The 16,329-nt window shown below is 47.8% G+C and overlaps 1 protein-coding gene across 4 annotated transcripts in view; it reads left to right on the forward strand.

The window, feature by feature from the left end:
* pcsk7 (proprotein convertase subtilisin/kexin type 7) overlaps window positions 1-16,329 on the forward strand; it is a 222,319-nt gene that overhangs the window by 28,696 nt on the left and 177,294 nt on the right. For all 4 annotated transcript variants that reach the window (XM_078532565.1, XM_078532592.1, XM_078532583.1 and 1 more), the window contains 3 exons: window positions 2,426-2,560; window positions 5,362-5,524; window positions 8,050-8,140. In XM_078532565.1, the coding sequence (XP_078388691.1) occupies window positions 2,426-2,560; window positions 5,362-5,524; window positions 8,050-8,140 (389 nt within the window). The remainder of the gene's footprint in view (window positions 1-2,425; window positions 2,561-5,361; window positions 5,525-8,049; window positions 8,141-16,329) is intronic.

Here is a 16,329-nt window from a genome sequence, read left to right on the forward strand (position 1 = left end):
CTACCCCAGAGGGCTGTGGAAGCTCAGTCATTGAATATGTCCAAAACAGAGATTAATAGATTTCTGGCAATATGCAAACCCGTAAGATCCTGTACACTTGTTTCAACGCTAAGTCACATTGTAAGGCCCGATTACCTCCAGCTAGTGAGATTTAGTCATTCCTGGGTGGTGTTTGTGTGGCAGACCTGCCCAAACATTGCAGGAAGCTGCAAGTTCAATCAGCTCCTTGTCGTTAGCTTCATGTTTGACACGTAGAAAGTATCAGCCTGTCTGAGACACCCGAACCTCCGAGTCAAACTCCTGAGGAATACACGCGGCACGGTTCTCATTTGCCTGGATATGGAAGCGATTGAGGATGTTTTCAGAAGATGAACACTGCCCCCCACCCCCCTCCCTCCCTCCCTCCCTCCCCACCCTCACCACCCCCCAAAAAAAACTCAACGACTGCTTATTCTTATTGCTGGAGTTTAACTAGTTAAAACACATGCCGTTTGGCAGCGCAGAGCATTTCCTGACACATGTCTGACTCCGCCCTGCCCCCCAACCCGTTCAGCGTTTGCTGACAGGTTTATCCAACTAGTCTGAGAACCGCCACGGCCCTGATAACACGTCAGAACCACCAGCTCCCTATTACTGAGGTGGTCACCAGCCAGAAGAGAGGTGGGGACTGCCTGGCTCCGGGAAGCTACCCAGCCCGCTGCAGACCATCCACTCGGTTCCAGTTTGCTGTTGGCAAACATAGCACCGTCACGCCAACCCTCACTCCGGAAATCCGCCATTTACATCGATGCTTTAAATAAAAATGCACTATTGATTGGAATATTGTCAAGTGGCCTCTTAGGAAAGTGCACTTAAAAATTAAATTCACAGCTTGCATGCTGTTGAATCTCGGAATTTGTATTTAGAGAGCTGACTTTTGAAATGATTCTTTCACGGGGTGTAGGCATCACTTGCCCGTCCCTAACTGCCCCTGAGATGAGTGTCTTGCTCGGCCATTTCAGAGGGGCAGTTAAAGTCAACCACATCACTGTGGGTCTGGAGTCACATGTAGGCCGGACCAGGTAAGGAGGGCAGATTTCCCTCCCTAAAGGACATTAGTGAACCAGATGGGTTTTTATGTTATGTTATGATTATGGTTTTTTTTATGGTCACCATGCCTGAGACTCGTTTTTCAATTCCAGATTTTATTAATTGAATTTAAATTTCATCCTGCCCTGGCGGGATTCGAACCCATGTTCCCCGAGCATTAGCCTGGGCCTCTGGATTGACTAGTCCAGTGACCTTGCTACTGCACCAATATTGCCCCCTGAAGGTTGCTGGGATGTGGGTGCACCAGGGACAGCAACCCTCTGGTATCTTACCCCAAGTACCTTTCTCCACAGTGTCAGCAGTGTATCTGACTGTGAGGTTATCTTCACCCAAACCCAAATCTGTCTGTAAGTTCATCTTGCAGCAAGGGTTAATATATAGTGACCAGGGTAGGAATACTTGCTGGTTGCTCACTTCTCTTCATTGCCCCCCCAACCCCCTCCCCCACCAAATCGCTCAAATCTGGCCCCAGCTGCCATCTCGGGTGAGATCAACATCCACAAGTCAGAGACGGAACTAAAGACCTCAGTAAAAAGGACGACTTGCTTTTCTATAGCGCCTTTCGCAGCCTCAAGGATGTCCCAAAGCACTTTACAGCCAATGAAGTATGCTTTGAAGTGTGGTACTGTTCAACGTAGGAAACAAACCAGCTGAATTGTGCACAGCAAGCTCCCACAAATAGCAATGTTATAATGACCAGTACAAAAACAAAAATACCTGGAAAAACTCAGCAGGTCTGACAGCGTCTGTGGAGAGGGATACAGTCCTCTCCGCCGATGCTGTCAGACCTGCTGAGTTTTTCCAGGTATTTTTGTTTTTGTTCTAGGTTTTCAGCATCCGCAGTGTTTTGCTTTTTATTATAATGACCAGTATCTGAGTATCTGTTGTTGGTTGAAGGCTGAATATTGACTAGGAAAATGGGGAGCACTCCACCTCTCTTCAAAATAGCAGCATGAGATCCTTTACACCCTTCAGTTTAACACCCCACCCACCTCTGTCAGTGCAACACTCCCTCAGCGCTGCACTGGAGTGTCAGCCTTGATTTTGTGTCAAGCCCCCGGAGTGGGACTTGAACCCACAACCTCCTGAATCAGAGGCAAGTGTGCCCTACAACTGACACCCTCAATCTAAGCGAGTTTACTGATTTTGGGCAATTGGTTGTCTGGGACATTCATTTACGGTTTTGTTTTTACAAGTGGAGTTTTTGAACGAGCTCCATCCCTTTGCCTGTCTGCCAGTTTGATGTGGATAACGGAATGATTTTTGTCCCTAGCCATTTCCACTTGGCAGCTTTCACTGTGTTTACACATTGAAAACGATGTTCATTCTCTTGCAGCACAATCGGAGAAAGCATGGGATGGATATCAACGTGACAGGAGTGTGGGAGCGCAATGTGACGGGCGAGGGAGTGACAGTGGTGGTCGTTGATGATGGTGTTGAATACACTGTACAGGACATACAAGCAAACTATGTAAGTACTTGTAGCAGAGATGTATTTACAGGGAAACTAGAGAGGTATATGAAGGGGAAAGGGATAGGAGGATGTACTGATAGGGCTGATAGTCCAGGCAATGACCATCGCCAACAAGAGAGAATCTAACCATCGCCCCTTGACATTCAATGGCATTACCATCACTGAATCAACACCCTGGGGGTTACCATTCACCAGAAACTGAACTGGACTTGCCATATAAATACCGTGGCTACAAGAGCAGGTCAGAGGTTAGGAATCCTGCAGTGAGTAACTCACCACCTGATTCCCCAAAGCCTGTCCATCATCGGCAAGGCGCAAGTCAGGAGTGTGATGGAATACTCTTCACTTGCCTGAATGAGTGCAGCTCCAACAACACTCAAGAAGCTCAACACCGTCCAGGACAAAGCAGCCTGCTTGACATCCATAACCATTCGCCCCATCCACCACTTTAAACATCTACTCCCTCCATCACTGAGGCACAGTGGCAGCAGTGCGTGTACCGTCTACAAGACGCACTGCAGCAACTCACCAAGGCTCCTTCGACAGCACCTTCCAAACCCATGACCTCTGCCACCTAGAAGGACGAGGGCAGCAGACACATGGGAACACCACCACCTGGAAGTTCCCCTCCAAGCCACTCACCACCCTGACTTGGAAATATATCGCCGTTCCTTCACTGTCGCTGGGTCAAAATCCTGGAGCTCCCTCCCTAACAGCACTGTGGGTGTACCCACAGCACATGGGAAAAATGTTTCCCTTGTGCATTTGATCAAAACTCCTCAATCACTAAACACTAAACCAGACCATGGTGGAGGAGGAGCAGTGGAGGTGTTGGTCGGGTTGGGGGTGTGGTTGTGGGGGTGGGTGTATCAGTGCAGCAGACACCACGCACACACCATCAGTGTTTTTAAAAAAAAAAGAACCCATCCACACTCAACTAATTCAAACAGTATTCTGTTCTCAGCACTGAACATACAATTAACCTAGGCCGTGGAATTCTACAACATCCACACAACAGCGGTTCTGCAAACAGCCACTATCTTGTATCATGTTTTAAGTTGTGGAATTTATGTGAGGCGCAAGGTCCACAGTGTAGACAGCACAGGGTTAGAACGAGTTGGAAGGAAGGCAAGCTCACTCGAGAGGTGAGAAGAGGCCCAAACGTGTGTCTCAATAAGCGGAATATTTTAGGAGGAAGGTGGGTAGTTTCTAAGTTTGACACGGTGTGTATTGCACCCTTACACAGCATAAAACCAACCCGGAGACCTAGCGTGGGGGAAACATCTTTTCCAGCATTTACAATTTAAGCATTCAGTTATTTCCGGTATGTTTAAGGTGTGTTTTCTTCGGTTATGTAAACCTTTTTCTTTAAAACAAGAAGGCGGAAAAGAGACTTTGAGATTTGTGTGACTTCCTCCCCAACCTCGGAACATCCCAAAGTGCTTCACGGCTAACGAAATACTGTTGAAGTGCTGTCACTGTTGTAATTAGGAATCGCGGCGCCCAATTTTCACACAGCAAGACCCCACAAGTCTGCTTTCGTGCTGTTGTTTGAGGGGTGAACGTTGCACCAGGACGCCGGGGAGACCTCCCCCCTTCTCGTCCTCGAAATAGTATCGCAGGGTCTAGACTGTCTACCTGTGAGGGCTGACAGGACCTCATCCTAAAGTAAGACTGAAGCGTTTGGGTTTTGCCCCACCTTTTGAAGAGTGCAAAGCAAAGGAAAGAACGCGCGCTTACAAAACACTCGAGCACTTCTTCAACTTATACTCGCCAAGGAGCCACATCTAGCAACCGAGTGAAGGAGTGAATCTGTTTTTGGTGATGTTGGTTGAGGGACGGATGCTCTTGTTTCTCGAATAGTGCCACCGAGGAATCCTTTTCGTGTGGGCAGGCGTGTGGGTCCCACAGGTAAACGTCGGACCCCAACACTCCAGCTGGAGCACTCTGAAAGTGCGCTGAGAAATGTTTAGCCTAGGTTACCTAGGCCGAAACTCACAGTAATGTTTGATTCCACACCCTCCTGATTCAGAAACAGAATTGCTGCCAGCTGAGCCACGCTGGCATTTGAGAAGCTCCTCATTTCACTGCACCTTTCCCTGGGTTAATGCTGGTGAGACTGGGGAAAATCCAAAGGCTGCCGCGCAAGATCTGGGGTAAGGAAACCTCTTCAGCCTAACCGATCTCGGCCTTCCAGTGGTACCATCTCTGCAGTGATCCTTTTTAATTAAGTCCAGTGTCCTGGCCCCCGTTTTGGTTATTCACCTCGATCACCTGTGGCTCAGTTGGTAGCACTCTCACTTCTGAGCCTGAGAGTTCCATTTCCGCTCTAGAGACTTTGCACCCAAAATCAAGGCTCCAGTGCAGCATTAAGGGAGTATTGAGGGAGTGCGGCACTGTCAAAGGTGCCACCATGTCAGGTGAAAATTTAGGCAGAGATCCCAGTCTGCCCTCAGGCGGACATATAAGATCTAAGGGGACCAGTGAAAGAAGTACATGTCGGGTAATTCGCTGGTATCCCCGCCAATATTTACATCTCAACCAGTATCACTAAAACAGATTACCTGGTCACTATCACGTTGCTGTTTGTGGGAGCTTACTGTTAGCAGCGTGTACGCTGAAAGCCCATTACAATAGCCACTCCACTTCGAAAGTACTTAATTGATTGTAGAGCACTTTGGAATGTGCTGCGGTCATACGAGGCACTACATAAATATCAAGCCTTTTCCATCTTTCTCCACGGAAAGTGCTTAATTCAATAATTGATTCTAGATTTTTCTCTCACAACCCATTACCAGTCTCCCGAAGGGAGTTACGATCTGAACTCCAATGACCCCGATCCCATGCCTCATCCTGATGAACACAGTGATAACCATCATGGGACCCGATGCGCTGGTGAAATTGCAGCAGCCCCAAACAATTTCTGTGCGGTTGGCGTTGCCTATGGTAGTCGAATAGCAGGTAATTTGGTTTTATTTCATTTAAGGGTCATTTTAAAAAAAATCTATTGGTGCTGCTGTCTCCAGCAGATAAGATTCATTCTCCTTCCTTACTTTTCCTTCTTTTTCTCCCTCCCTTTCTCCTCCTTCCTTCCCATCTTTGAATCTCATGCCAACTACAGCTGGATAGATGGTTATCTGGCCTTGGGCCCCCTGCGATTTCTTGGGTGCGATAAAAGCTGTGGGGATGGGTACCTGAAGATTTTTGTTCGTCTCCACTTGAGCCTTCCACACATCAACCTGACCGAGATAGGGAACTTGGTGGGGATGTAAGATTAATGGCAGGGATGGCATTGCTCTGATTCAGCCCATCCAAGCAATGCTGCCCTTAGAGCAGGTGATGGTGTTTGAGGGGAGGGGCTATTTCCCTTCCTCAAGCATTGCTCTCAGTTAATCACTCCCTCACACCCAGTACCTTCCTTTGACAGCATCTTCCAAACCCACGGCCCCCCACCATCTAGAAGGACAAGGGCAGCAGACACATGGGGAACACCACCGCCTGCAAGTTCCCCTCCAAGCCACTCCCCATCCTGACTTGGAAATATATCGGCCGTTCCTTCACTGTCGCTGGGTCAAAATCCTGGAACTCCCTCCCTAACAGCACTGTGGGTGTACATACACCACATGGACTGCAGCGGTTCAAGAAGGCAGCTCACCACCACCTTCTCAAGAGGCAATTAGGGATGGGCAATAAATGCTGGCCCAGCCAGCGAAGCCCACATCCCGTGAACGCATGAATAAGTAAATAAGTTTACTGGCTGCCCTGCATTGTGTACAATCGGTCAGTTCCCTATCTGATTTTTTCTAAGACGTCTCCCAGCCGGACAAAGTGAATTGTTACTTGGAAAAGTATCAGTTACTAAATGCCATTCAGCATCAATTGATTAAAGGCAAATCCTCTCTGGTTTACCTGAGCTCTTTTCACAAAGTAACAGAGTGGGTTGATGAGGGTAGAGTAGTTGCTATGTCTCTGGACTTAAATTACCCCAAAATAGTTTTGTTGGCAAAATTGAAGCCCATGGTGGTTGGGGGGGTGGTGGTTACAGGGACAGCGACTGATTTGAAATTAAATTGGTTAAGTGACAGAAAGCTGAGAGTGACATCGTTACAGGTGGACAGATGTGTTTTCGGACTGGAGTTGAGTGTACAGTGGTGCTGCCCATGAATCGGTATTGGGGCCTGCAGTTTAAAATAGCAAAACGTGGGCTTGTTGTGCCAAAGTCACGGTGTTAGTTGGCAGGGTTTTTAAACTGTCTTGAAAAGTTGCCAGTACTAGATGGAGAGAAGTGAGAAGGAGCATGACTAAGCGCTGTGACAGTGTGTGGGCAGGTGTAAGATCGGGGCTGGTACAATTGCCCTGTACAGAGATCAGAAAGGAGTGCCTGGGGATTGAATGAAAATATATACAACAACTACTTGCATTTATAAAGCACCCCCAACCTTGTAAAAATTTCCCGACTGCTGCTTGGGGAATCAGCAAAGAGGGATCATCGATTTAAAATTGTCAGAGAAAGAGTGAGGGATTAGGAGGAATCTTGGTCTTGCAGAGGTGGAGATTGAAATGCTTTGCCACAGGATGTAGCTCGGTCAGAAACCTTTTAAGAGAAGAGCAGGTAAAAAATTTGTAACTGAGGCTACAGCAAGGAATGACCCTGGCTGGTAGTAGCCGTTTTTATGTTTGGCTGCTGTTTCAGTAAAACACCCTGCATTATTTTCAATGACTATTTCTCAATGGCGGTTATAAATGCATCAATTGTCCAGGAGGTGGTGCTATTTACTGCAAAATCAGCAGAAAGCAGCTGACTTGGAGATGTTAACATCTTTCTGTTGCTGTCTTATTGGAGACTTTTTATTGTCTTTTAGCGACATTCCAAATATTCTTGACAAGCTTCCACTTTTTATGGGGTGGGTCTCTTGCCCTGATTGAGTTTCTTGGAGTCGGTGGGTCTGGGGGGTGGTTTGGTCCTTTTGTACCCACCTCCCCCGCTCCCCTTCCCCTGAAGGGGAGGGATTTAGCCACAATTCTGCCTTCCCACTGATCAGCCCTCACCCCGACCGTTACATGGGAACATCAACAGGGTCCAAGTGAAACTCCAGCAGTAACTCTCGGAGCCGGAAAAGAGAACGTGTCCCTGAGTCCAACTCTCCTGAGAATCTGCGGTTTCACGTTTTAAGTGAAGCTGCTCAAACCCCTGCGATGTTACAGGGGGCTCCCTGACACTGTCACAATGATATACGCACCTTGGGCTGTGTGTTAGGATTGCAGGGGATTTCCCCCCCCACCCCCGCCCCCAGAGCGTTTCAACATCGTGCTGGTCCTGCTTCAACATAAAAATGGTTTGAATTCCTCTTTGTTTTGTGATCACTTGCTGTTCTCTCAACATCACTGTCACCATCTGCTTTCTTCAAGTTTGCCTGATTTCGTTTCCGCGGCTCTGATGGTGTCGTCTCTCTCTCTCTCTCTCTCTCTCTCCCCCCTCTGGCCAGGTATCCGAGTGTTGGACGGACCCCTGACTGACAGCATGGAGGCCATTGCGTTTAACAAGCATTTTCAGATCAATGATATTTACAGCTGCAGGTGAGTGTCCCACATCAGGTAAATACCGGGGGTGGGGGATGGTCAGAAACTCTTACTGTGCCGGGGGCTGGAGTGAAGGTGATGGGCTGGGGGTGGGGGGCGAATGGGATGTGATATGTTGATGGTATGGGGGTGGGGTATGCTGTAATATACTGGGGGTATGGGGAGGGGTGTTGTAATATACCAGGGGTAGAAGGGACTGTAATATACTGGGGGTATGGGGAGGGGTGTTGTAATATACCAGGGGTAGAAGGGACTGTAATATGCTGGGGGTATGGGGAGGGGTGTTGTAATATATCAGGGGCATAGGGACTGTAATATACTGGGGGTACAGGGAAGGGTGTTGTAATATATCAGGGGCAGAGGGACTGTAATATGCTGGGGGTATGGGGAGGAGTGTTGTAATATATCAGGGGCAGAGGGACTGTAATATGCTGGGGGTATGGGGAGGGGTGTTGTAATATACCAGGAGTAGAAGGGACTGATAATATACTGGGGGTACGGGGAGGGGTGTTGTAATATATTAGGGGCAGAGGGACTGTAATATGCTGGGGGTACGGGGAGGGGTGTTGTAATATATCAGGGGCAGAGGGACTGTAATATGCTGGGGGTATAGGGAGGAGTGTTGTAATATACCGGGGTAGAAGGGACTGTAATATACTGGGGGTATGGGGAGGGGTGTTGTAATATATCAGGGGCAGAGGGACTGTAATATACTGGGGGTACAGGGAAGGGTGTTGTAATATATCAGGGGCAGAGGGACTGTAATATACTGGGGGTACAGGGAAGGGTGTTGTAATATATCAGGCAGAGGGACTGTAATATGCTGGGGGTATGGGGGGGTTGCTGTAATATACCAGGGGCAGGAAGTATTGTAATATACTGGGTTACGGGGAGGGAGTGCCGTAATATTCCAGCCACAAGGATTCACTGTAGACCAGCAGTTGGCAAAGTTCCCTCCTCATTCCCGGTCAGAAACAGGTTGGGTTGGGCAATCTGCCTGAATTGGGGAAAGGGAAGCTATCACACAGACCGTCACAGTGTGAGGTATTCACAAGGCTGGTGGGGGCTGACAGTCAGAGATACTGACCCAGGTTCAGCCAGCTGGGGGAGCCTTGTTATCAGCACGTTCTGGATTCAGCCAGTGAAACCCATTCTGCAGGTCAGACAAACGCCCCTCCAATTAGTTTTGTAAACACTCTGAAAGTGTTTAAGGGAAATATGGAATATGCTTGTGCGAAACAAAATACTCACTCCCACTGATAACCACAAAGTGAGACGGGAGCTATTTATACCTGATTATTTTTTTTCATTCTTTCTTGGGATGTGGGAGTCACTGGCAAGGCAGTCATTTATTGCCCATCCCTAATTGCCCCTTGAGAAGGTGGTGGTGAGCCGTCTTCTTGAACCGCTGCAGTCCATGAGGTGTGGGTACACTGTTAGGGAGGATTTTGACCCAGCAACAGTGCAGGAACAGCGATATATTTCCAAGTCAGGATGGTGAGTGTCTCGGAAGGGAACTTCCAGGTGGTGGTGTTCCCATGCGTCTGCTGCCCTTGTCCTTCTAGATGGTGGAGATTGCCAATTTGGAAGATGCTGGGAAATATCGGCATCAGTGCATTGTTCCCTCTGCAATTCGCTATCCTCCTCTTTGAAAGACAGCCCCTTGTGCTAGGGCCAGTTCCACATACTCAGCAGCACTCGGTGCCTCTCGTACGATCATGAGAAATCAGAGCAGGAGTAGGCCATTCTGCCCCTCAAGCCAGCAGCTCAATAAGATCGTGGCTAAGCGATTGTGGCCTTAACTCCACTTTCCTGCTGCACCCCCACACCACCCCTCCCCTTAACCCTTGACTCCCTTGTAGATCAAAAATCTGTCTAACTCAGCCTTGAATATATTCAATGACCCGGCCTCCACTGCACTGTCACGACTCACTCACTGGGGATTGTGCGCCGTGGTATCAAACCCCACTGCACCCCGAGCCGAGACAAAGGTGAGAAGTTTAATCAGACCAGCAGATTGCCCCAATTCCACCTAACTGTCCAGCTTAGTTTAACAGAATACGAGCAACAGGTTCGTAAACTTGACAAGTAAATAAATGTTTCTTAAACAAATTGTCTGTAACCAGTGGCAAAAGAAAGAAATATGAACTGCCAACTCTTAACTCTATAAATTAAACCCTGCCCCTTCTTAAACCCGTGTGTACACACACACACACACACACACACACATAAGACACACAAAACATGGATTTTAAGGATGTGATAAAACAGTTCAATAGCACCAATCTGGAGTACAGGATTAGATGGGTTGCCTTTTGATTGCTTTCTTCCGAATTCCTTGTAGGCAGACAGGAGGTGGTCTCCCAGCACTTGCAGTCTGTGGTTCTCTGGTTGAAACTTGCTTTAATGTCTCTGCTGGTGATTTTTCCCCCTGACAGGGGTTTCTCAAAGAAAGCAGGACGCAGCGATGTGAGGAATAGCCAGCTCGCTGCTATGGCAGGATTACTGGAGTCTTCCAAAACACAGGAGAGAGAGGTTTCAGCTCTTTCCTCTTTTCAGGCTAGGAGCTGACCTGCTGCACAATCCTCACACACAACCTGGCTACTTGGCCAGGAGCCAATCAAAATGCCGTCGCTAGGCAGTGCCCTCTTAAACCAGGTCTCCGTTCCAGCACCATTCTGTCCAGCCTGGCACACACTGTTCCACGATATAGCAACATTGTAGATTTTCTTCTTCCTGCTCTAGTGAACGTCGCTTTTAAACTGCAGCCGTGGTAGTTTTTAAACCCACAGTCCAAGAAAAAAACAAAAACGTTTCTTTACCCTGGGGAGGAGAATTCCAAAGACTAACGACCTTCTGAGAGAAATAAAATCCTCCTCACTCCATCTTAAATGGGAGACCCCTTATTTTGAAGCTGTGACCCCTAGTTCTAGATTCCCTCACAAGGAGAAACATCCTCTCAGCATCCACCCTGTCAAGTCCCCCCATAACCTGACACATTTCAATAAGATCACCCCTCGTCCTTCTGAACTCCAATGAGTATGGGCCCAATCTGCTCAAAACTTCCTTCAGAAGACAGACCCCTTCATCCCAGGAATCAATCTTATGAACCTTCTCTGAAGGGCTTCCAATGGCAAGTATATCCCCCCCCTTCATAAGCAAGAAGATCAAAACTGCACCCAGTACTCCAGATGCCCTGGCATTAAGGCCCTGGACGGCTGTAGCAAGACTTCCCCACTTTTATACTCCACCCCCTTTGCAATAAAGGTCCACATTCCATTTGGAGGTGCGCAGCTACTTACCTCGTTCACTTGCGGCCACTTCACTGCCACCCGAACTGAGATTGGTTGACGTGTGTAGCTTTGAGTCGCACTGAGCAGCTCCTTTTACTGAATGACCCACCTGGAGAGTCTCCCTCAAGGTTCCATCCCTTGGGCTGCGTTTACATAGCAGCCAAAGCATCTGATGGTGTAAAATCAGGGCCTGAGCCCAATTGAACTACAGGCCGAGGCTGGCTGGAATGTGTGAGATATGGCAGCCTAGTGGTTACCTTGCTGGACTAGTAACCCAGAGGTTGGGAGTTCAGATCCCACGTGTGGTAACTTTTGAAGTTGGATCTAATAAAACCAGTTATTTGTGAGCGGGCATCAGGAGAGGGACCAAAAAAAAAGAGGACTTGCGTTTATATAGCACCTTTCACAATCGCGGGAATTTCCAAAGTGCTTTACAGCCCAGTGAAGTACTTTATCAATTGTAGTCATGGTTGTAATGGAGGAAATATGGCAGCCAATTTATGCACAGCAAGCTCCCACAAATAGTAACACGATAATGACCAGATAATCTATTTTCCTGATTGTTGGTTGAGGTATAAATATTGGTCAGGACAGTGGGCCCTGGGCTATTTTACATCCACCTAAGAGGGAAGACTGGGCCTTAGTTTAACAGCACCTCTGACAGTGCAGCACTCCCATGTTACTGCACTGGAGTGTCAGCTTGGATATTTGTGCTCAAGTCTTGGAGTGGGACTTGAACCCTCAATCTCCTGACTCAGAGGGCAAGGGTGCTACCAACTGAGTCAAAGCTGCCGGATCGTAGGGAAAACCCAACTGGTTCTTCAATATCCGTCCGGGAAGGGAAGTTGCTACCTCTGATTGTATTGGCCCACACTCTGGTTGAACCTTCAGGCAATGCTGAGGCATCCTGGAGAGCCACATGTAAAGACCGGTCACATTGCCAGCTCGCGGCAACTAGGGAGGGTCAATAAATGGAGTATTGCCAATCTCTCCTCTGCACTGAGACACATCAGCATCAGGTCAGGCCTCAGCTCCACACTTACACTGCAACATAACATGGGTATTGCAGGTTCAGCCTAAGACAGGAAAGATAACCTTAAGATGAATCTTATCGAACTGGGGCTCAGCGACATGTATTTCTACGAGCAAGGCTGACAAATTGATTGAATTGATCTGTGATCTCTCTGCAACCTGACCCCTCGAGTAAATAATTAACCCTTATAACTGACACGTTGGGCCTTCGTATTTTCTCTTAAATTTATGTCTTGGCTCAAGAACTTATTGCAGGAAAAAGTCAAAATGATTAGATAGGTACATGCGCACTCCTAACAGTTGCTTAATTTGCTCTGAGATTTTACTCAAAAATGTAAAGTTTTATGTCGAACATTTAATTACGTTCAGCGATCTTGTTAAGCAATGGCCTATAAAAGTCCAGCTGACTTGTGAAAGCAAGTCTGTTACTCTGAGTATCGCTGTGCAGTTTAAACAGAGGTCATTGTGGGGGTTTTTGTTTCAAATATAGTGTGCTAGAAATTCAGGCATGTTGTCTGTAGTGCCCCGAGATTACACTAAACCTCTGGATCCATTCTGATGGACACCAGCATTAACACAAGTAACTTAGTGACGGTGTTGGGAAATTGAGTGGAATAGGATTAGAGTTTTATGCATTTTCTTTACTAGCAACCCTAGTTGTGATTAACTAGAAATAGCAACTCAGGGCAACTAAGGAGGGTCAATAAATGTGGTTTTTCCAACCTCTCCTCTACACTGAGACACAACTCCAGCATCAGGTCCAAGTCAAGATTGTTCTACACTTTCACTGCAATATGGCATGGGTACTGCAGGTTAAACCATAACTGGCATTTGAATTCAGTTGATATAAAACATTGAATATTAAAAAAAAAGTTAGTCTCAATGATGGTGACCATGGTGACAATTGTCATTAAAACCCATCTGGTTCACTAATGTCCTTTAGGGAAGGAACTCTTGCCATCCTTACCCTGGTCTGGCCTATATGTGACTCCAGACCCACAGTAATGTGGTTGACTCTTAACTGCCCTCTGAAATGGCCGAGCAAGACACTCAGTTCAAGGGCAATGTGACAAATGCTGGCCTCGCCAGTGATGCCCACATCCCATGAAAGAATTTTTTTTTAAAAATAGAAAACTGCAGGTGTCTCTCCCTAAGTTTTTGTTTTATTCATTCACGGGATGTGGGCTTCGCTGGCTGGGCCAGCATTTATTGGCCATCACTAGTCACCCTTGAGAAGGTGGTGGTGAGCTGCCTTGAACTGCTACAGCCCATGTAGTGTAGGTACACCCACAGTGCTGATAGGAAGGGAGTTCCAGGATTTTGACCCAGCAACAGTGAAGGAACGGTGATATATTTCCAAGTCAGAATGGTGAATGGCTTTGAGGGGAAGTTCCAACTTCCACTTCCATGGTAGTGTTCCCATGTATCTGCTGCCCTTCTAGATGGTAGTGGTCGTGGGTTTGGAAGGTGCCGTCTAAGGAGCCTTGATGAGTTCCTGCAGTGCATCATGTAGATGGTACACACTGCTGCTACTGTGCGTTGGTGGTGGAGGAGGTGAATTCTTGTGGAAGTGGTGCCAATCAAGCGGTCTGCTTTGTCCTGGATGGTGTCAAGCTTCTTGAGTGTTGTTGGAGCTGCACTCATCCAGGCAAGTGGAGAGTGTTCCATCACACTCCTGACTTGTGCCTTGTAGATGGTGGACGGGCTTTGGAGAGACAGGAGGCGAATTACTTGTCGCATGATTCCTAGCCTCTGACCTGCTTTTGTAGCCACAGTTTTTATATGGCTAGTCCAATTCAATTTCTGGTCAATGGTAACCCCCAGGATGCTGATACTGGGGGATGCCATTGAACGTCAAGGGGCGATGGTTAGATTCTCTCTTGTTCAAGATGGTCATTACCTGGTGAATGTTACTTGCCACTTGTTAGCCCAAGCCTGGATATTGTCCAGGTCTTGCTGCATTTGGACATGGACTGCTTCAGTACCTGAGGAGTTGCGAATGGTGCTGAACATTGCGCAATCATCAGCGAACATCCCCACTTCTGACCTTATGATGGGAGGAAGGTCATTGACGAAGCAGCTGAAGATGGTTCGGCCTAGGACATTACCCTGAGGAACTCCTGCATCGATGTCCTGGGACTGAGATGACTGACCTCCAACAACCACAACCATCTTCCTCTGTGCTTATATTCACCTGAAAGACAATTTGCTTATTTTTTGGCAAATTATTTCCCTGCCAGTTGCTTATGAATTGCATGGAATTTACGACAGAAACAGGCCATTCAGCCTGACCGACTTATGTTGATACAAAAGCAAAATCCTGCAAATGCTGGAAATTTGAAATAAAAACTGAAAGTAATGTTAACACTCAGCTCAAACGAAGGGTCATTGATCTGCAATGGTAGCTCTATTTCTCTCTTTACAGATACTGCCTGACTTGCTGGGTGTTTCCTGAATTTTCTGTTTTTATGGTCCATTCTGGTGTGTATGCTCTGCACAAGCTTCGTCCCACTCTTCTCCATCTCGCCCTATCACCATCTCTGTCTATTCCTTTCTCCCTCGTGTGTTTATTCCCTTTAAGTGCATCTGTACTATTTGCCTCAACCACTCCCTTTGGTAACCAGTTCCACATTCTCACCGCTCTCCGGGTAAGAAGTTTCTCCTCAATTCCTTACTGGATTTATTTGTGACCATCTTATACTTATGACCTCTAGTTTTGGACTCTCCTGCAAGCAGTAACATCTCCATGTACGCCCTATCAAACCCCTTTAAGAGCTCTAAAGCTGACCCCTCTGCCGTCTCTTTTTCTAGAGATCCACTTCTGATATCCACTTAGCAAAGCTTTTTGCACCTTTTACCAGTGCCTTGATTATCTTTCTTATAAAATGGAAACGTTCAAATTAATTCAGGACGTTCCTCAATGATTTGCTTGGTTGCTGAACTCTCCGGCCTGAAATTGCGCTATATGGACCTGGAAGATAATATTGGAGAGATTGGATTGGTGGGGATCTTAGAGCTAACCCTGAAAGGTGTCTGGTCGCAGTAAAACCGGAGGCGAGGGGCACGCCGAGGCCAAGATTCGTTCCTCCGGAGCTGGTCTCCAGTTCCCCGTCGGCCGCACCCACTGGCTACCGTGTAAGGGTCACTATGCCGTGTGTGTCAGGGCCGGAGCCTCTGTCTACCAGGCCGCCGCCGTCCTCGAGTACCTGATGGCCGAGATCCTCGAGCCGGCCGGCAGTGCGACCTGGGAGAGCCGAGACGACCTGCGTCATCGCCCGGCACCCGTAGCTGGCCAACCGCAAAGACGAGGAGCTCAACAAGCCGCTGGGAGGGGTCACCGTCGCCCAGGGTGGGGTCCTGCCTAACGCCCAGGCCGTGCTGCTGCCCAAGAAAACTGGGCACCCCAGCAAGGTTTTATGCCTGAAGGGGGCGAGATCAGTAAAAGATCCAGGAGCAGTGAGCTGAAGACCTAGGGCATTTGGATTAATGATTTTTTTGTGCAACCTTTTTCTTATCCAGCCACACGTCACTTGCAAAGCTTCACCTAAGATACGCTAAAGGGGATTTAGGGATGAGTAAAATGGCGAACTGCTGCTGGCCTCAAGTGTTGGAAACTCTTTCGAGTTATCAACAGTCACAGATTGCAACTCTTTCGAGTACAATCACAGTTCTTGGTTTCCGGGAGTGGGACATGAACCCACAACCCTCTGATTCAAAGGCGAGGGTGCTATGGACTGAGCCACAGCTGACACCTCCCTCAAGTGTTGGAAGTTGCAGCAGTGAGGCAAGCCTCTTAATGCTGAGCTGTTCCCAGCCAGCCAGAGCGATGCTTAAGGATCCCAGAATTTATTGTGACCCCCC

The sequence above is a fragment of the Cetorhinus maximus genome, chromosome 2 (genome assembly GCF_964194155.1).
Source record: "Cetorhinus maximus chromosome 2, sCetMax3.hap1.1, whole genome shotgun sequence".
Lineage (NCBI taxonomy): Eukaryota > Metazoa > Chordata > Chondrichthyes > Lamniformes > Cetorhinidae > Cetorhinus > Cetorhinus maximus.